At 36.8% G+C, this 20,864-nt stretch overlaps 2 protein-coding genes across 2 annotated transcripts; both read right to left on the reverse strand.

Annotated features, from left to right (window-relative positions):
- Window positions 1-160: 160 nt before the first annotated feature.
- Window positions 161-11,314, reverse strand: c1qtnf6a (C1q and TNF related 6a). The gene is made up of 6 exons (XM_058770219.1): window positions 10,724-11,314; window positions 10,493-10,604; window positions 10,123-10,398; window positions 9,040-9,078; window positions 6,670-6,855; window positions 161-3,536 (listed from the first exon to the last, which is right to left on the reverse strand). The coding sequence occupies exons 5-6, from the start codon at window positions 6,845-6,847 to the stop codon at window positions 2,989-2,991; spliced, it is 726 nt and encodes a 241-aa protein (XP_058626202.1). The 5' UTR covers window positions 6,848-6,855; window positions 9,040-9,078; window positions 10,123-10,398; window positions 10,493-10,604; window positions 10,724-11,314; the 3' UTR covers window positions 161-2,988.
- Window positions 11,315-11,590: 276 nt separating this feature from the next.
- On the reverse strand, window positions 11,591-18,278 carry il2rb (interleukin 2 receptor, beta). Its single transcript, XM_058771027.1, has 9 exons — window positions 18,078-18,278; window positions 17,707-17,818; window positions 17,528-17,612; window positions 17,346-17,433; window positions 16,417-16,550; window positions 16,026-16,248; window positions 15,830-15,929; window positions 15,314-15,398; window positions 11,591-14,463 (listed from the first exon to the last, which is right to left on the reverse strand). Exons 1-9 carry the CDS (start codon window positions 18,229-18,231, stop codon window positions 13,741-13,743), a joined length of 1,704 nt encoding a protein of 567 aa, XP_058627010.1. The 5' UTR covers window positions 18,232-18,278; the 3' UTR covers window positions 11,591-13,740.
- Window positions 18,279-20,864: the final 2,586 nt, after the last annotated feature.

Here is a 20,864-nt window from a genome sequence, read left to right on the forward strand (position 1 = left end):
ATGCAATCGGACTGTTTTTTTTTTTGTTTTGTTTTTTCTCAGCACCATTCTACGTTCCTGAGACCCAGATTCTGCAGTCCAGACTGATATGGTTTTAAAAAAAAAAAAAATATATATATATATATATATATATATATATATATATATAAATACTGCCAGCTTTTATTGAAGACTCTTTTAAGTCACCGATTGGGGCAGAGATCAGTGCCTTGTGGTTTCAGAGCATTTAATCTCACTCTCCCGCTCTATATTTCTACCATGTGAGTCTCTCTCAAGTGGATTCTTGCTACTGAAAAAGGAAAGCCACATACATCCTGTTGAACAGCAATAAAAGCCCCCCTCCCCTCAATAAACAGAGCCAGACACAACCATACACACTCAAAGCAGATTTTCTCAGGACCTGACCCATCTAAAACCAACAAATGGCTGATTTTGATTCCATTTTCTTAAGCCAGATATAATAACAATTACCATTTAAAATGTTGAGGTCAATAGGATTTTTTAAGGAAATTAACACTTTGATTCAGCAAGGATGCTTTAAATGATCAAAAAGTGACACTAAAGACATAAGACATAAGAATGATTTCTGAAGGATCATGTGGCACTGAAGACTGGAATTTTGCATCACGGGAATAAATTACATTTTAAAATAAAAATAGAAAACAGATATGTTGTAAAAATATTTCCTAATATTACTGTTTTACTGCACTTTGGAGCAAATGAATGCAGCCTTAGCAACAACATGCTTCAATGTGAACTTGGTTTATTATGATTCCAGTTGCCTGTTAATGTCTGAAGGGACCAGCAGCAGTCGAAGTAATCAGTCACACCATGTAAACATCCTATCACATCTAACATAAACCAGCTACCCTTTCCCAGATGCTGCTGATGGATCCTATGAAGACCCTGCCTGATTTGTAAAAGCCTACACAGACCTAAATATCTGGGCTGCATTAGTGGTGCTCAACTGGTTTCGCTTCAGATCTGGAGATAACCTGGAGATGTCCCTAATGTCAAACATTTTGGTTAATATGACCATGAATTTTAGCATTTCTATGAAGCACGTGGTCAGCACCAAACCTCATATCTGATTCCTAGTCTGTAGAGGCATTTTCTTTTGTTATGCATACAGTTGCTCATTGTTTTTTGAAGATTAGCCTACAACGCCTCACACAACCTGACCATGTTGGCATCTGCCTAGTTTGACTATCTTTTTCCACATGAAATAAAATTACACCAGACTACTGTACACACAGATTTTGATGTCAACCACAAAACATGTCAACCACAGAACAGTTACAAACCAACAGAAGGGACCTGCAGCTCATTTTTGGATCCTGATCCATCAGTTAAAAACTACTGGAATTCATTTATACTGTTAATGTGCTGTCATATTTACGGTTGCTCTGCGACATTTTGCGGGGAGAAACCCAGTCATTACAATGAATCCGTGTGATCGGGAGTTTCGCATTAGGGCCAAAAATTTCCACATGCAGATTTGTCAGGTTCAGTTGGTCACGCGAATTCTTAGCGCTGACCCAAAGAAATCTGTAAGGTCTGAACGTGACTTCTGTATGAGCTGTGCTTCATAAATGTCGGCACTACTGACAATGGACCCTGCTAACAAAAAATAGGTTTTAAAACATTTTGCCAACATTCCAATTAAGCCATAAAAACTTTATTTCTGAATGTTTCTAAACATTCAAAATGTCCAGAGTTGATGTTTTTTCTTGGTTAGCCTACTTATGCAAACGGTAAGGGAACGTTCCATTTGATCATTTTGTAAACTTTCCGAAACAAGTAGTAGCCTAACCTTTAAAAAATGTTAAAAGAACATCCAACTAAAATGTTTACGAAAAAAATGGTCTTTTATGGATTTATAAATAACGTTTTTGTGCTAACATTTTAAAATTTGAACAAACTTTCCATTAATGTTATAGAACGTTGAGAGAATATTGCCGAGAACGTTCCGTGTAATATCTGATATACATTAGGCTGTACAATTTTAGGCTGTCCCAGACTAAAGATGCCCAACGTGAAACAATCATGCCGATTTCATTGATTGTGGCTCCTAAATGTTGGTCCTACGTCGTACTGTGAAAAAGGTTAAAAGATGGCCGTTGTCATGGTCTTGTGACCAAAGATAGACTGCGAAAATTTTCTGACAGTGTCAGATCATCTCACAGTGTGTTTGCTGCTATGACCTATGTCTACCCTGTTGAAAAAAACAGCATATGCTGGTTAGGTATGTTTTGAAGCATGGTTTGATCTGGTTTAAACCGTTCCTTAGCTAGTCATAAGCTGATCATGTGCTGGTCCTAAGCTGGTCCTAAGCAACTAGCTCCTGCTCAGGACCAGCTTAGCACATGACCAGCTTAAACCAGCTCATGACCAGCAGCCATACTTCAAAACATACCAAACCAGCATATGCTGGATTTTTCAACAGGGTGGCAATTCACTTAACTTATTTTTTTTTAATTATCATTTACTTAAAAGGCAACGGGTTTCCTCGATTATTTTAAGTTAAGTCAACTTAGCACTTTTTACAGTGCAATAAAAATTCAACATGAAATGATGATCAACATGACATTGCGCTAAAGCTTAAAAAACTGAGGCGAAAAGAAGGAATACAGGTATGTGGAAACCACAACTGCCAAAGCGCGACAGGCCTACATCTTGCTCCGGCGCATGCTGATGATGTTTTATTCTTCTATAATAACTTGCGTCGTAAGTTGTATGTCCTAATGTGAAATAATGAAATTTTGCTAATGTGACCACAACTTCATATAAGACCCCATGCACACTGAAGTAGAAAAAGCAGATTTCTCTACATTAGGAATTTAGTTTGGACTGCAGAAATCTAATATGAAATGTTTGGATGCTTTTCATTTTTGTTAAAGCTGCTCCACTGATCAAAAATTTTGGCACATTTTCAACCTTCATGTCCATAAACATTCCTTTCACTCCTTCCCATTGCCGTTTCTGGTCTCACTCAATTTCTGGTTTGATGAGGTATCCGTTAAAGGTGATGTAGATGTCCACATCGTCGCTATAGATGGCGTTTTCACGCTCACGTTTGTAGAGACGGACCCAGACCTCGTCGCCCTCCTGCAGAGGCAGCATGACGCTCTGGCTCTGCATGATGGAGCGGTCGCTGGGCTGAGCGTAGACGATGGCCTTCTCGCTGTTGTTCTGCATGATGTGCAGGTACGTCTCCTTGAAGTTCCATGTGTGGATGTTCACATTGAAGAAGTAGATTCCTGGGATTTGGCAGCGGTACTTCCCGGCAAACATGTTGAAGTGTTCAGGGGAGTTCACGAAGATGGTGTCGAAGATTAGGGCCTGGTAGTTGTCAATGCTGTGAAGGGACTTCCGTCGGCCCACTGAGAAAGCAGAATGCTGGGATTTGCAGGCATCTCCTGGAGCTCCAGCCTGTCCCTTATCTCCTTTGTGGCCTTCAGTCCCCCGTGGTCCCAGGGAACCCTCAATCCCAGGCTTCCCAGGAGTTCCCCTTTCTCCACGGTCACCTTTGTCACCTTAAAAAGACAGATAATAAGGTGTAAGGAAAAAAGCAAACATTTTCCTGACTATTTTTTATTATTATTTATTTATTTATTTATTTTTGCAATATTTCAAGATGAACACTTACTGGACTGAATAAACATAGGTTTACTTGATTTTTCTAAAATATTATGTATGGATAGTCATGTTAAAATGTGATTATCGGACATGATACATCAGGCTTTTGAGGAATGTCATCTCTCAGTCACTGTTGAATTGCATTGCATTATATGTTCTGTCCCTACAAGAAAAACTACAGAGCTCTGCACATAACACTAAGCATTTAAATATCATTTTATTAAGACATATTTTTGGAAAAAATAGTGTGACAACTGATATTTATAAATGCAATTTATAGAAGTAGCCTGCTATACTGTTATAAAGTTCTCATTGATTTATATTAAAGCTATCAGAAATGCATCTTACTTTATGGCCATAAAAATATCAGATACTGCACCAAATTGGATATTTTTGCTTAGTTTGTGCCTCTAAATAAAATTTTTTGCAAACTAAAATAAGTCCCCAGAACCTCAAATCACAGCTTCTAAAATGACAAAAGACATTCTCAGACACTTATCTTAGGTTCTTTGTCTTTTGTCAACATACAATTTTGGCACTAATTGTGACCTCAGCTCAGAATTTCCACAGACCACATTTGCTGCAAGCTTCATTCCCATATATGCAACAAGCACATGCACATATGACATATAAAACAACTCTCATGCGGTTTACGCCACATCAGCACCTTTCCTGCCAGGTTTGTCACTTCCTGTCCACCAAGTAGGCCTCCAGTGAAGCAGATATTTCTGAGCCAAGAGAGGTTAACTGAGGCTCACAGAGGGGAAGAAAGCAGCTGAAAACACGTTCACATCATTCAGCCCAATGAACGCCTTATTTCCCAGTTGAATTACACTTATGCTTAGTTTGCAGTTCAGAACCAATATCCCACAGCACTTGTGCCAGAAAAGCAATAGATTGGGAAACAGGGAAAACTAAAATCCAACAAGGATCATTGGGATCAAAACTTGGCTACAGTAAGATGGTCAATATAATAAGTTTGTGCTAATGTTATTTGACTCGGAAACATCATGTGCGGCACCTGTGGATGCTTTAAGTGGTTTAAAGTAATAGCTCAGACAAACATGAAAATATGCTGAAAATTAACTTTTTTTAGAACAGATTTGGAGAAATTCAGTATAACATCAATTGCTCACCAGTGGATGCTCTGCAGTGAATGGGTGCCGTCAGAACTTCAGTCCATCAATTACCACCTTGTGAAGTGAAAAGCTGCATGTTTTATTTACTTTAGTTTACTGTGTTTTTACTTGTAAATGGGGCTTGATCTGTGCAAATTTCTCTCCTGATTCAGATGAGACAACTTTTATTTTCTTTATGACATGTCGTGAACAAATTCATCAATGATGAATTTGTTTCTTACAAACATAGCTTTTCACTTTACAAGACATTAAAGGGTTAGTTCACCCAAAAATGAAAATTAGCCTGTGATTTACTCACCCTCGAGGTGTATATGACTTTCTTCTTTCAGAAGAATCCAATCGGAGTCATATTAAAAATTGGGTCCCACTTTATATTAAGTGGCCTTAACGACTATGTACCTACACATAAATTAAGCATTTAGTACAATGCAATTATTGTGTACATACATGTTTTTACATTGTACTTATATCTTAAAATATACCTGCATGTAATTACATCTGTAATTAATTTCTGTAATTAAATTTATAATTACACTGTTGAGGCATCCCTTACGCCTTAACCTACCCAGACCACCAAACCTGTCCTTAACCTTACCCATATCCCACCTCAGTAGCAGTAAAAGTGTTTTGCAATACAATATGAACAAAGTACATTGTACTTATTTTTTGATGTAAGTACATAGTCGCTAAGGCCACTTAATATAAAGTGGGACCAAAAATTGTCCTGGCTCATAAAGTGTTATCATTGCAGTGGCTGGGTGTTTCTGTTCAACAGTCCACAAGACGTCAAATAAAGTGCGCGCATCCGTAATAAAACATGCCTCACACGGCTCCGGGGCGTGAACTAAGGCCTCCTGTAGCGAATCCATGTGTTTTTGTAAGAAACATATCCATATTTCAAACGTAATAAACACTTTTCTGTCACTTCTGCTGACTGTCGAACGCAGAAGCCGTTCAGGCGGATGACGTAGGACGTATGCGTCTCGCACCTCTGAGATATGCTAGTCTCGAGAGTTTGTGTACAGGAGCAAAGGAAGCAAAGTTTCCTTACTTTAGCAAAGGAAAACCAGTCTTTTCTTGGTTTATATCGAAATCCTCTGACATTTTTCTTTATGAATCCTCGGTTTGTGCTTCTAATTCATGAATGCCATTTTGTTTTGTTCTCTCTCCGCATTCGTCACTAATCATGTGCACTTACGCTACACCTACGCCATCTGCCGGAACAGCATCCGCATACGACAGTTAGATGAAGTTAGAGAGAAATGTTGATTACGTTTGAAATATGGATATTTTTCTTACAAAAACGCATGGATTCGCTATACAGGAGGCCTTTATTCACCCCCTGGAGCCACGTGAGGCATGTTTTATTATGGATGCACGCACTTTATTTGACGTGTTTTGGACTGTTGAACAGAAACACCCACCCACTACAATGATAACGCTTGGAATAGCCAGGACAATTTTTAATATAACTGATTGGATTCATCTGAAAGACGAAAGTCATATACACCTAGGATGCCTCGAGGGTGAGTAAAACACAGGCTAATTTTCATTTTTGGGTGAACAAACCCTTTAATAGATGGACTGGAGTTACTAGTGGATTATTGTAATGTTTTTATCAGCTGTTTGGCCTCTCATTCTGACGGCACCCATTCACTGCATAGGATCCATTGGTAAGCAAGTGATGTAATGCGAAATTTCTCCCAATCCGTTGTGATGAAAAAATTCATCTTGGATGGCATGAGTCTGAGTACATTTTCATAACATTTTCATTTTTGGTTGCAATAAACTGTGTTACAGAACTTTCAGGGTTTACCCCGAAAGAAAAGGGATAGCATTATGAGTTACACAACTTGTTTTTCATGTAAGCTGAAGCACTTTTTCGGGGTACCTTTGAGAATGGTCATGTTGATGTAAGTGCGGACCTCAGGCATTCCAGGCATGCTTTCTCTGAGCGTCGCAGCGTCATCTAGTGGTGGGAGGTGGTCACAGCATCGATGGCAGGCCGGTTGAGGTATCGAGACTACCATATGTAGAAACAGACTGGCAAGCAGGAGGGACCCAAACATTGTGCGATCTGAGATAAAAGAGTAAACTCATAAGAGTAATGGCTTTCATTTCATGAGTATTTCAGCCGCTCCCTAAAACAACTTTCCACACACTGTTATTGTTTTGCTAATGTGAGACTGTGAAAGCATCTCTGTATTTATTAGTGGGATCATTAAGGCAGACTGGATTAGTGTAATCTTGAAAAATAGAAAGAGAGGGGATTCTGGGTAATGCTAAGAGTGGAATGCAGCCTGTAGGCCCCTTCAGGACACAGATGAATGTTTCTCTTGGTCTTAGTCCAACCTGCACACGACTACAGCTAAACTAACAGATTTCAGTTATCTGCTCTCCACTCGACAGAATCCAGCTCGTATCTTCCAGAGTTCATCTGATAACTCTAATGAGACTTTATAACACTTCCAAATTCATATGTGCTGAGGTTTAATCTTAGTGATGTTATAATACTTTCTCATGCCGCAGATGTACAGATACTATTAGTAATCATAGGCTGAGTCCCCCAAAAAGTGTAAACAATGAGGCTGTGTTGTATTTCCATGGATCATATCAGATGGAGACCACTGTGCAATTATTTAAATTTATGGTATAATCTATTTCAGACAAACTGTCCCAAAGCAGCAGATAATAGAAGAAAACCTAGCTGGTTGCTTTGCATGTAGGTCAAATATCTCTTCCTCTCTAAGTGAACAATTCTTGGCCATAAAAAGCTGCAAGTGGACCGTAAATTATGACTTAAAACAGTGGATATAAAACATCATATAATCAAAGCCTAAAAAGATCACTACTTGTGGGTGGAAGACATGTATTTAACCAGTAAATACTGAAACCAGTAACCTATCATTCAATAAGGCAAAATGGAAAATGAAATGAAATGAAAATCTGTAGGATAGATTATTACTAATTGTTTATTAGTTAGTTTGTTTGTTTTGAACACTCAAAATGTGAAGTACACTACTATTTCCATTAAAGAAATCCATACTTTTATTCAGATTCAGATCAAAAGTGACAGTAAAGACATTAAAAATATATACATTTTTTTAATTTGTCAAGTAAATACTGTTCTTTTGAACATTTAATGCATCAAAGAATGCTGAAAAAATCCACAAAAACATTAAGCAGCACAACTGTTTTCAATATTGATAACAATAAGGAATGTTTCTTGAGTCAAATCAGCATAATAAAATGATTTCTGAAGGATCATGTGACACTGAAGACTGGAGTAATTCAGCTTTGCATTTTGGAGCATTTTTATGATCTGCAGCTATGGGATCTGCATTACATCAGACTAACAGGCTGCTGGGTCTGACATGTTGAGACCTTTAAGGAAAGTCAAGCTTTTGATACACTAGCATAAAAAGTAAAGTCTAAAGGGGTAGGTCATAAAACTTTCAATACTGACAATTTCCATTGCAAAAGTGCAAGTGATAGACATACATAGACATGTTTTGAATGTACCAAAGCTGAAGATGAGATAAAGCATGACTCCAATTAATTATAATAATAATCAAATTAATGCATTTTAAAATTTGGCTAAATGTTTCACTGTCAATTCAATACTAATGCATCAAGTGAAATTAAAAAGTAATGTACAATGACTCTATTATTTTAATGTTTAATGTGATTATTTTAAACCAGGCTTAAAATGCAATGACCATTACAGCATGTAACAGTTAATTTCTGTCTCTATCAAGGGGCTTGAAAATGTTTGAAGATCCCCGTTCTAAATTGTAATTTTCAGTGCAACAATCAAAATCACCTATTGATTTAAAGTTGCCTGCTGCAACAAAATTGAATCCTTTACTAAAAGATGCTAAAACAAAATAACCGCATGAAGTCTGTCTTCCTATATTACTGTATTGTAAAACTGTAAAAGATGCTGTGCAGGCGTGTGGGATACATCAGCCATGGCAGGGCAAGAACGCTTTGCACATGCTTTCCGTCTCGGCAACTGTCCATCTGCTAGCAAGATGTTAACTAGCTTGCAAAAAAAAAAAACCCTTTGAGCTCTGTAACTTACAGATCATCTTAAGGAGGTTGCACATTTTGGTTACAAAAGTGCCATTTTTACAAAACTCATTTTACTTTATAAAACGCCTAAATGAAATATGAAGCACAATATATCTGATCTTTCAGATGTGATTGTAAGTGCATTAGTGCATGTGTGTGTGTGTGTGTGTGTGTAAGCAAAACTTACAGTACTTGTTGCGTTTGGAGCTGCAGTTGGGTCAGTGAGCTGAGTAGAGAAACAGAGAAAGAGAAAAGGAAAAATCCTTGGTTAGCTTATTTTCTCTCTCCCTCCCTCTTTCTCTCTCTCTCCCTCCCTTTCTTGCTTTCTCATTCACTCTCAATGTCTTTCTTCCATCCCTCTCCTGAACATACACACAATCAGCCTGCCAATTGAGACAGACTTTCCTATTTATTTGACTCATTTTCTAACAAAAAAATGACAGTCAGAAGAGTTTCAAAGAAGGGAAACCTTTCTTAGTCCAAACAAGCTGTCTTTTAGAAAAATAACTTTATGTCTGTTTCTTTCAAAAGTTTCCCTGCTCTACATTAGAAATGAGTGAACAATGTGAAAACCCACAATAAGCACACACAAACAGAAACTCAATACGAACTGTTCATCTCCAATGAAGGAATTTCAGGCAAAATGTCAGCACAACTTACTAATAATAGTATTTAGTATCATTAGTATAATAGTATCATGCACTTCCCTGAAAACATATGCACATTTGCTGAGAGTTTCCATTGATTTTTAATTAGTTTTATACCCTGTAAAACCCATGCATTTTTACACTTTCTTTAAAACAATGTTTTGCATGTTTATTAAGCAGTTTTTCTCATTCAATCATCGGCTGATCCCCACAATTTAAATAAAATTTGGCGTACACGCATGTCTACTTATCTAAATAAGAATATGCTATAGGCTATATATTCTATACTTAAAAGATATTTATGCAATTTTATATAAAATAAGGGTAATTACTATAGATTACCCCATACACTAAAAAAAAAGGGGGGCGGGGGGGGGTTATTACTCCTACTTGGAAAAATGGATGGTTCCAAGGCAACCTAAGATTGCAAGGCTATCACAGGTAATTCAAAATAATAAGAGAATATGTGGTTTAAGAGTCAACATTAATAAATGGAGCTCACAAATGATGACCAATACTGCATGTTCGACTTTATGTTTCAGCACATATGGATTATTGAAAAAAATCTAGTGTAATAAAAGAAGGACTTTTGAGGTTCTGTAAATATTAAATGTAATACACACCCTTTTTCGAATTCACACACTCATCTGTTTTGCATTAGTATGTCTGGGTCACTGGTTGAATTCCTGTTACTTATGCAATAGTAATCATCTCATTCTCTCCATATGGAAAGAAAATTAAAGTCATTGACCTTTGATTGACAAAAGGCCGATTTTGTCCTCTACTCAACCCGTGCTGCATTCCTCTCCATCTGCTGCCACATTTTCCTTTCAATATTGTTGTCCAACATTCTCCTCTGCAGCTTTGCACTCATAATTATTCTCCGTTAACGTCAGGATCTGTGAAAAACATTATTATGAAGCTTTTCTCACTGGGATAAGTAAGAACTTTCTGGAATGTTTATATAATTAAGAAATTAAAGGAATAGTTCACCCATCATTTGCCTTCAGAGGAACACATGAATAGACTTCCAACAGAATTAAAAGGTATAAAAAGTCATTGTGGTTTGAATTTTGTTTTATGTTTTTTTCCACATCAACCTGCTCTGTAATACAGACGAAAATTAGCCACACTGTCTAAATCTGACACATTTTACATTACTTTTATGTAATATTAATGTGTATTGTCCCTGATTAAGTAAATAAATGAAAACAAAACACTCACTTATTCTAATGTCATTCAAACACCATGGATTTCTTTCTTCTGTGGAACACAAAGAGATATTAAGCACAATGATTGTGCTGCTATTTTCTATTTAATAAAATACAATTACAAAGGTCTGTTTGTTATTTTAATATTTAAATTGTAATTTATTCCTGTGATGTCAAAGCTGCCTTTTCAGCATAAGTTACTCTTACTTTTGATCAATTTATTGTACCATAGCTGAATAAGAGCATTGATTTCTTTCTTTAAAAAATCCTACTGACCACAAATTTTTGAACAACGGCACAGTAAGGCGGGACAAGAATTGTATTGCATTATATCCCATTCATATTAATAAAAGCAGTTTGTTTCCTTGATTATATCTTTGGTTACTTCATCCCTCAGTCATGAGCTCACTGCTGCCTCCTGGTGGAAATATCAACAGTTAGACCAAGTTTCCTCAAATATGGTCAAATCCAGGCAGGAGCACTATTCTGCGAAGACCAGGATGCCAAACTGTGTGTCAGGGATCATAAACAACACACTCAAGAACGTATCTTAAAGTTAAAAACCATATTAATGGTGTTCTTTCTCCTCTCTTTTTGTTATGGTTCACTGAGTTCATTTTTCAGGCCACGCAGGGGAGATAAGCTTGACTTGTCTGGTTACACAAGCCTCGCTCGCTCCACGGCAGTGAACGGAAACGCGCTGGCACTTATAAATGTCAGACCGCATAGCCTACAACCTGCATAACTCCACACACACACACACACACACACACACACACACACACACACACACACGCGCGCGCGCACACACACGCACACACACACACACACACACACACACACACACACGATTTCTATGTAAACAACATGACATTCACCATTATATTTTTGGGAATTTATTTAATTATGTATGAAACATGCAAGAATACATAATGTAAAAAACGTTAAAAACAAAACAAAACAAACATAAAATAAGGCTCGAATAATTGCAACAAATACAAAATTTTCATATAAAAAAGGTAATACATTTTATTCTGATGGGGAAAAAATGCTTATTCTCAAAGGCAGCCTACAATCCAGAAATGCTCAAATAATACAACTATAGCAACTGTATGTAGACATTGTTTTTATTTATTTAACCTTGAAATATCAGATTTAAAAGATTTCCGTTTTCTCTCTACACTGAGTTCTATTTCTTTTCCACATTCCCCCCAAACATCTGTTCTGGAAGCATGTAGGTTTGGTGAGCACATACCAAATTCCACGAAAAGGGCGGCAGCAACAAATGCACGTGTACAGCTGTAATTACCACAGTGAATTGCACTTAATTAACCTTGGGGGGCGATATGGTCGCAAAAATACACAAAACTACATAGAATTGCTTTGAAGCTTTGTTAGAAAATGTATAGATATCAGTATATAGGAGTGTTGTAATATCTCAAGACATTTTTTTTTTTTTTACCTTGAACAACCTTGAGGCTTCTGCATTAATGGATTGCCTTGCAAGCAAAAACAACCCCCTGAATTTCTAAACAATTAATTCACATTTGAAAAGCAGCATTTGTATCATGTTTATAGCAGTCAGATAAACATGAAATAACAGTTAATAGCAGCTAAAAATCAAGCAAATGCTTTGTGCTTGATTTTGAACATTACAAATGTTCAATTTGGAAACTTGAACAACTAAATCACTTTAACCATTTATATTTCTAATTAAAATACAAAATGTTAGCAACATAAAAGGTTAGGGGTGGAAATAACCTCCAACAATCAAAGTTGTATCAGCTATATTCAGCCTCAACATTTGCTAAATTAAACATCATTAAATCAATCAAGCAAATTTATAAGATGTTAAAGTTAGATGTATTGCTTCCTTCATACGTGTCAAACAAAAGTGTAGCAATTACTTGACAGTTATCAGAGCTGTAAATTTCTCTATATCATCCTTATTGCAGTGGCACTGGCATTAAAATAGAGCTTAAGTCGTGTTTAACCCTGAACATGCCTTCAAATCTAGCTTATCGTGATGCTGTACAAAGGTATCTAAAATATAAGTTTAAAGCTGTTATAATGCAGCTGCAACGTTGACCTTTTTAATACCATTTAATTCATGCAAACAGGATATAGTAAAGTATACAATTTGCAGCGTTGTGAAGAATTAATGCAAATAAACTGTCTAGGGGAGACTGGGAAGTTGTCACACTTATTGTCACACTTATTAGGGTTTGAGTCAAATGTCTAATTACACAAATGTGTTTGTTTTCTCTAGCAGTGGCTATTAAACATTTGCTGCTTTATGAATGGTTTGCTTCAATTTCATTAATCCTATTCATATTACAAAAGTGCCTATAATAGGCTGTTTAATGTCAGGTTTCCGCTTACCCCTATAGAGAGGGGCATGTTGTCACAAAGGTCAATGTGATCAGTTTGATGGTCGATAAACTGTTTTTTCCCCTGAATAATAACTCTAAAAATGTTCAATAGGATTCATTTTTTAGCCAAGCCTCTAAGGTACACTATGATTCAAAAGTTTGGGGTCAGTAAGATTTATATATATATTTAAATTAATACGTTTATTCAGCAAGGACACATTGAATTGATAAAAAGTGACAGCAAAGATATTTATAATGCTATAAAAGATTTCTATTTCAAATAAATTTCCATTGTAGAATCCTGGAAAAAAAGAAAAGAAAAAAGTATCATGGTTTCCATAAAAATATTAAGCAGCACAACCATTTTCAACACTGATAATAATAATAACGAAAAATTCTGAAGGATCATGTGACACTGACAGTTCTTTTAAATTTAAAAAAAATTCCCAATGTTACTATTTTTACAGTATTGTTTATCAAGTAAATGCAGCCTTTATGAGCACAAGAGACTTCTTTTAAAAATATTAAAATAATTACTGACCCCAAACATTTGAACTGTACTGTATGCGTCGGAATAGAAACTGACTTTCAAAAATAAACCCGAGTTGTATTTTACCCCGGTCTCCCCTATACAGACAGAGATGGACTAGGTCTGCATTCAGATGGATTTGTTGCTGTATTTCTGCATCTCCTTCAGGGTCAGATACCCACTCCCGCAGGGCTCAATCATGGAGGAGGGTCTGACCATGGTGCCCTCTGCAGGCTTAGAGCTGGAATTGCATCTGGGTGCTCTCACAGGTTCAGACCACGGTGTGACGACTGCCACCGGAGCCAAACTCTCTGCTGGACAAACAGCACTGTGGGAACCCTGTGACAGCGACATAATGAAGGAAATCAGCGCTTGTCCTTCTGCCGCACATGTCTCGGCGCCACTGCTATCTTCATCTTCTTGGTCATCCTCACAATGCTCCTCTCCAGGCATGTCGAACCCTGAATCCGGGCTCATGGGCTGATCCGTCTGGTAACTTGGGGTTTGCAAATAGTCGTATGAAGACCCAGGTGATGAGTCAGTGGAGCTTATGGCTTGCTCAGGGCGGTAGCTGAAGTACACGGGGCAGGATTCGAGATAAAGAGAGCCTCTATTGGATTTGCTATAGAAGTAGCCCATGTTAGAGAAAACGGATGAGGATGCATGACTAGTGCCGCTGTTCTCCAGTCCAGAGTCCACCTGATTGGAGTGAACAAATGCAGCAACAGACATCTGAGCATCGGGATCCATCAAGGACACGTCCAAAAAATCCGAGACCTCTACAGGTGAGATATCGTCACATGACTGAGGGGTAAGAAATTGCCCAACAGAATTCTGACAGCCCAGCCATTTCTGTGGACAGGTAAGAGGAAATGCATATGTGGTCAGTGTGTATGTTCTGTGGCTTGCTGAAAGAAGGTATGAGTAGGCATTTGCAAGAAATGCAGGTTTCGGTCACATCTTTAAACGCACGTGCGTGTGTGTGTGTGTGTGTGTGTGTGTGTGAGTGAGAGTTTGTATGGGTAAGATTTTGCATATGAAGACAAATGTGTGAAACTGAGAATGTTATTATTATTCCTGTACACTTATGTATTCTTGAATGTGTTGGTGTGGACACACTACATAGAAAGTAAAAGAGTGAATTGCCACTGTACTGGTGAAAATAGCAATATCTGTATCAATCTGTTCAAAAGTTCTGCAAAATGTTTTTTTGTTCAACTTTTGTTCAACAAGGATGCATTGAATTGATCAAAAGTGACAATACAGACATTTATAATATTATTATAAAATATCTATTTCACATAAATTTCACATTTTCACATTTTTTTAATACTTTATAACTTCAAAGAATCCGGGGAGGGGATTAATAATAATAATAATAATAATAATAATAATAAATGTTTCAAATCATCATATTAGAATGATTTCTGAAGGATCATGTGACGCTGAAGACTGGAGTAATGATGCTGAAAATTCAGCATTCTTACCCATTTTTAAAATATATTCAAATAGAAATATTGTAATCGTAATAATATGTCACAAAATTTCCATTCTTACTGTATCTGTGATCAAATGAATGCAGCCTTGAGGCTTCTTTCAAAAACATTAAAAATCTTACTGACCTCAAATATTTGAACAATAGTGTAAAGAAACACTTTGGAAACTAGTATAGTTCATATGCAGGAAATACAGCTGAACTCACCCGGAAGTTTCCACCGTGAACAGTGTGAAGAGGCTGGAAATATTTGGAGGGGTCTGGAACATGTTGATTTTTTGGTTTTATTGACCTGCAAAGAAATAATAATGCTTGATTATGATGCACAAACAAACACAAATATCAGATACAAACACCAACGGTACATACTGACACGGAAATACTGTAGGTAGAAACACACACACCCACCCACACACACACAGCACTTTCCACAAATAGAGTAAAAACTAAGGCTTGAACGTCTTAAAAAATGAGGTCAAGTATTTGTTCTACTCCAACAAAGGGTCAATAACAAAGCTTTAACCTTCGGAAAATGTTGTTTCATCCACCTCAGGAGTTCAAACTAAACATTTTTTGCTCATGTTTTTGTAGGTTTAGAATCTTTTGCAACTCTGTTATCAAACTTTGTAAAGTTAGAACTCAGATTTGTGTGATTTCATTAATTTGTTGAAATATAAATAACAAAATAAATAAATAAATATTATATATATACGTAATACTCACCGTTTGCTTTTCTTTGCCTTATAGATCACCAAACAAAGACCAACAAGAACAAGCAATATGTGTAATCCAATGATCAGAACAATACGCATATCATCAGGCACTAAAGCAAAAAAAGAAAAATTGCTGTCATGAAATATATTATCATATTATCTCACAGACAAATATTATTATATTATTGGGCTGGCAAGAGGCCCACCTGTTAGAGATACATCATCTCCTGGTTTCGCTGGTGGCTTTCCGATCTCAGATGTCCAGGACACAATAGGACTCCAGTCGCTCCATTCCCCCCGAAAATGACCATCATCCATGGGCTCAACAGGCTTCACACGCATCCTGGCCTGGTACTCTTCTCCGACAGTAAGTTTATTTTGGTCTAGCTGCACGTAATTTTCCTGAGTGATAGTGATATGTACTGCCATCTACAGCACAGAAGCATGCAAAAATATGCAATCATTCATGAACACATAAAATTATGCTGCATTTGACTTGCAGAGTCACTGTGAGCAGCTTAATGAAGATTTAAATGCATGTGAATTTATTTGATTAATTAATTAGGTAAATGTTAAAGAAAACATTTGTTTGCTTACCTCCCAGCTTATATTTAAGGCTTTAAACTCCAGCTGAAATTCATAAAATTTTATGGCTTCTGGAAAGTTACTGCCTTTACTCCAAGTTATTTTGTCCCCACTTACAGTGAGCATATCTGGGGGTTGGGTCTTAACTGTCATTTAAAAACAAAAATAAAAAACAAACCACCATGAAGAACATTTAAAACGAGCATGGTGCAACAGCAAAGACATGGGTTTAATTCATAAGGAATGCAGGAACAGCTGATGTACACTTTGAATGTGATGTAAGTTAATGCCTAAATGTAAACAATACAAGTTTAAAGTTTGTCAGAGTGTGTATTTCACATTTTGCATCACCAAACAGACTTGCAAACAGGAGTAACCATAGCAAAAGTACAAAAAGAGGTCAACTAGTATAGATTTTGACCAAGTTTATCTCAAAAATGCCATGTTTTGTGTAGAAAGTATTGGAAGGTTTGTCTAATTGTGCCAAGGATTGAAAAGACCATTATCAAGGCAAATGACAGCAGTTCTAATTTATTTGCATACTGTTTTTTGAACGAGAACAGATTTTCTCTTTTCTTTTTTTCACTTTAGTTGTCTTATATGACCTTTTGTTTTAGCATTGATTAGTAGTAGGCTATCACTGGCATCATTTATTTTTGTGGTAATTTATATTTTGTCCTTTACTCCAATCCAGTAAAAACAACAACAACAACAACAACAAAAACTTAACTTGATTCTTACCCATTTTTAAAATGCAATTATGTTCAAATGAATTATTTTGTATTTTGATGGTAGTGTTTTGCACATTTAAATATAAATATAATTTTCCATGCAAATTTTTATTTTACTATGATGTATATGTGTGTGTGTTTTATTTTTAAATGTACCTGCCATTTTAAACATATCTGCAATCCACTAATAGCAGAATTAATTCTACTTACTATGTCGGCTAGGCTGATAATACAGTTTAGTGATGACAGATCCATTACAGGTTACATTCAACCAGAATTTGTTGATGAAAAAAAAGTTCTGTATTAAAAAGAGGGGAATATAAGAAGAGAATGTGTGTTAATCAACTCAGGTAAACAGAAATTTAACATAATTCTCATCCATTTCTACTTACAGGTTTGTTAAAGCTTAAAGAACAACTTCTCTTAGAATGTGATTGATTACTCAGTGGCACCAGTTCACACGATCTATGAACACATCTACAAACACATATAAATTCAATTCAGATCTGAAAAGGTTTATTTATCAGTGTTAAAACTGTCCATCCTGAGACTTGAAACTAAAACCGCAAACCTTTTCATGTCACATTTCCCCGCAAGCACACATCGCTGGTCAGAGAAATCTGTAGAGTTCCACCACAGACAAGAAATGTTGGTCACATAGTCGTTCACACAGGTCAGACCTGCTGTTTATGGTTGAACCAAAGGACAAACATAATAAGAGATTAGAAGGCATATGTTTTGTTTTCCAATATTTATAACGGTACGAAATGGGCAAACAACAAAGTTCCCTACAAAATAGATGGACATAAACACACCAAACTAACATTAACTGGTTCTCAGAACATTCTGGGAAAATTATTTTATGGTAGTAAATATATAATATCTAAACGGTAATCTTAGACTAATGTTGGAGGGAGCTTCTGTGTTTGCTACAGTAGTTACCTGTTTGCGTGTTCCTGTACTGGCCGGTTCCATAAAATACGATGAAGATGAAGAGAGAGGTATACCAGTAACCCTTCATCACTCCTTGGATCTTAAACACACACGCAGAACATAATTCTTTAAAAAATAAAATTAAAATAAAGGAACAGTTCATCCATGTTCTAAACAATAAAAGTGAATATGGACAGAACTGTCAAGCTCAGAAATGACAAAAAGCAACAAAAATTTGTCCATGTGTGCTCAGTGTTTTGAATAGAGATGTTCCGATACCCTTTTTCCTTCCCGATACCGATTCCGATACCTAGGCTCAGGGTATCGGCCGATACCAGTACTGATCCGATACCGGTGTGTATCTGGTTATACAGTTGTATGTACTACTAGCCCTGTATGAATTGATACAATTATTTTAGGGTGTGCTTCACCATATATAGATAGATAGATAGATAGATAGATAGATAGATAGATAGATAGATAGTCTGGCGAGTAATTTTAACTGAATTTAAGACCGGTGGTGGTGCTTTTTGGTCATTCAGTGTTTCTGTAAAATGGGGAAAAACTGTCAATAATACTGATAAAATAATAATCATACTATGAATTCTACTAAGAACAATATAAACGCACTAAGGATTAACGAGCTGCTGGATTCATGAATATTAATCACGTTGTCTGCATTGGCTCGAACGGATTTGCTGAAATCAAAACAGGGAATATAAGAAGAGAATGTGTGTTAATCAACTCAGGTAAACAGAAATTTAACATAATTCTCATCCATTTCTACTTACAGGTTTGTTAAAGCTTAAAGAACAACTTCTCTTAGAATGTGATTGATTACTCAGTGGCACCAGTTCACACGATCTATGAACACATCTACAAACACATATAAATTCAATTCAGATCTGAAAAGGTTTATTTATCAGTGTTAAAACTGTCCATCCTGAGACTTGAAACTAAAACCGCAAACCTTTTCATGTCACATTTCCCCGCAAGCACACATCGCTGGTCAGAGAAATCTGTAGAGTTCCACCACAGACAAGAAATGTTGGTCACATAGTCGTTCACACAGGTCAGACCTGCTGTTTATGGTTGAACCAAAGGACAAACATAATAAGAGATTAGAAGGCATATGTTTTGTTTTCCAATATTTATAACGGTACGAAATGGGCAAACAACAAAGTTCCCTACAAAATAGATGGACATAAACACACCAAACTAACATTAACTGGTTCTCAGAACATTCTGGGAAAATTATTTTATGGTAGTAAATATATAATATCTAAACGGTAATCTTAGACTAATGTTGGAGGGAGCTTCTGTGTTTGCTACAGTAGTTACCTGTTTGCGTGTTCCTGTACTGGCCGGTTCCATAAAATACGATGAAGATGAAGAGAGAGGTATACCAGTAACCCTTCATCACTCCTTGGATCTTAAACACACACGCAGAACATAATTCTTTAAAAAATAAAATTAAAATAAAGGAACAGTTCATCCATGTTCTAAACAATAAAAGTGAATATGGACAGAACTGTCAAGCTCAGAAATGACAAAAAAGCAACAAAAATTTGTCCATGTGTGCTCAGTGTTTTGAATAGAGATGTTCCGATACCCTTTTTCCCTTCCCGATACCGATTCCGATACCTAGGCTCAGGGTATCGGCCGATACCGAGTACTGATCCGATACCCGGGTGTGTATCTGGTTATACAGTTGTATGTACTACTAGCCCTGTATGAATTGATACAATTATTTTAGGGTGTGCTTCACCATATATAGATAGATAGATAGATAGATAGATAGATAGATAGATAGATAGATAGTCTGGCGAGTAATTTTAACTGAATTTAAGACCGGTGGTGGTGCTTTTTTGGTCATTCAGTGTTTCTGTAAAAATGGGGAAAAACTGTCAATAATACTGATAAAATAATAATCATACTATGAATTCTACTAAGAACAATATAAAACGCACTAAGGATTAACGAGCTGCTGGATTCATGAATATTAATCACGTTGTCTGCATTGGCTCGAACGGATTTGCTGAAATCAAAACAGGGACGATAATAGGTGAACGCCAGCCAATGAGATTGTCGTTTGCGCATTAGCTCCGCCTACTACCAGAGAACCCGGCAGTTAAGCTGAAGAATTCCAAAGGAACTCCGTTATTTTGACAGAAAAATACAACAAAGAATAACGTTTACATACCATGCAGAATTGACAGGCTACATGTAAGACTCCCTTGCTCCCTCTCCCTGCGTGTGAGGAAAAAAGCAAAGCGACGGCGAGTCGTGCGCTTCACACTAGAGCTTACGGTACGTCAAATACAGCTGCGCTGCGCATTCATTCAGATGAACTGAAAAATATATCGCTTGACGGAGAGAGAAACTCTGAAGCACTCAGAGTGTTCAGCGACTGACAATATATCTGTGCTAAACTTATACATAGCCTACCAGTAAAATCTGATCATTTATTAGCCAGTGGCTAATATTAGACATCATTTAGTCGCCCAGGGTGAAGATTTAGTCGGCGTATGCAGTGATTTAACTTACTGGCAATGTGCTAGCACGTTTGTATTTCTTCTTCTCTGCTCTAAATAGTGGTTGCTTGTGTGGCAACACAGCACAACTTCCTGTCTTTGCATTCTGAGCAGCGAAGAAGAATTGATTTCCGATTTGCAGCGTTAAGCAAAGCTAGCGCGCATAACTATAGGTCTTGTTTAAAAATGGTATCGGATCGGTACATGGGTTCAAGTACTCGCTGATACCGATGCCAGAATTTTTTGTGGTATCGGTGGAATT

The sequence above is a fragment of the Onychostoma macrolepis genome, chromosome 03 (assembly GCF_012432095.1).
Source record: "Onychostoma macrolepis isolate SWU-2019 chromosome 03, ASM1243209v1, whole genome shotgun sequence".
Classification (NCBI taxonomy): domain Eukaryota; kingdom Metazoa; phylum Chordata; class Actinopteri; order Cypriniformes; family Cyprinidae; genus Onychostoma; species Onychostoma macrolepis.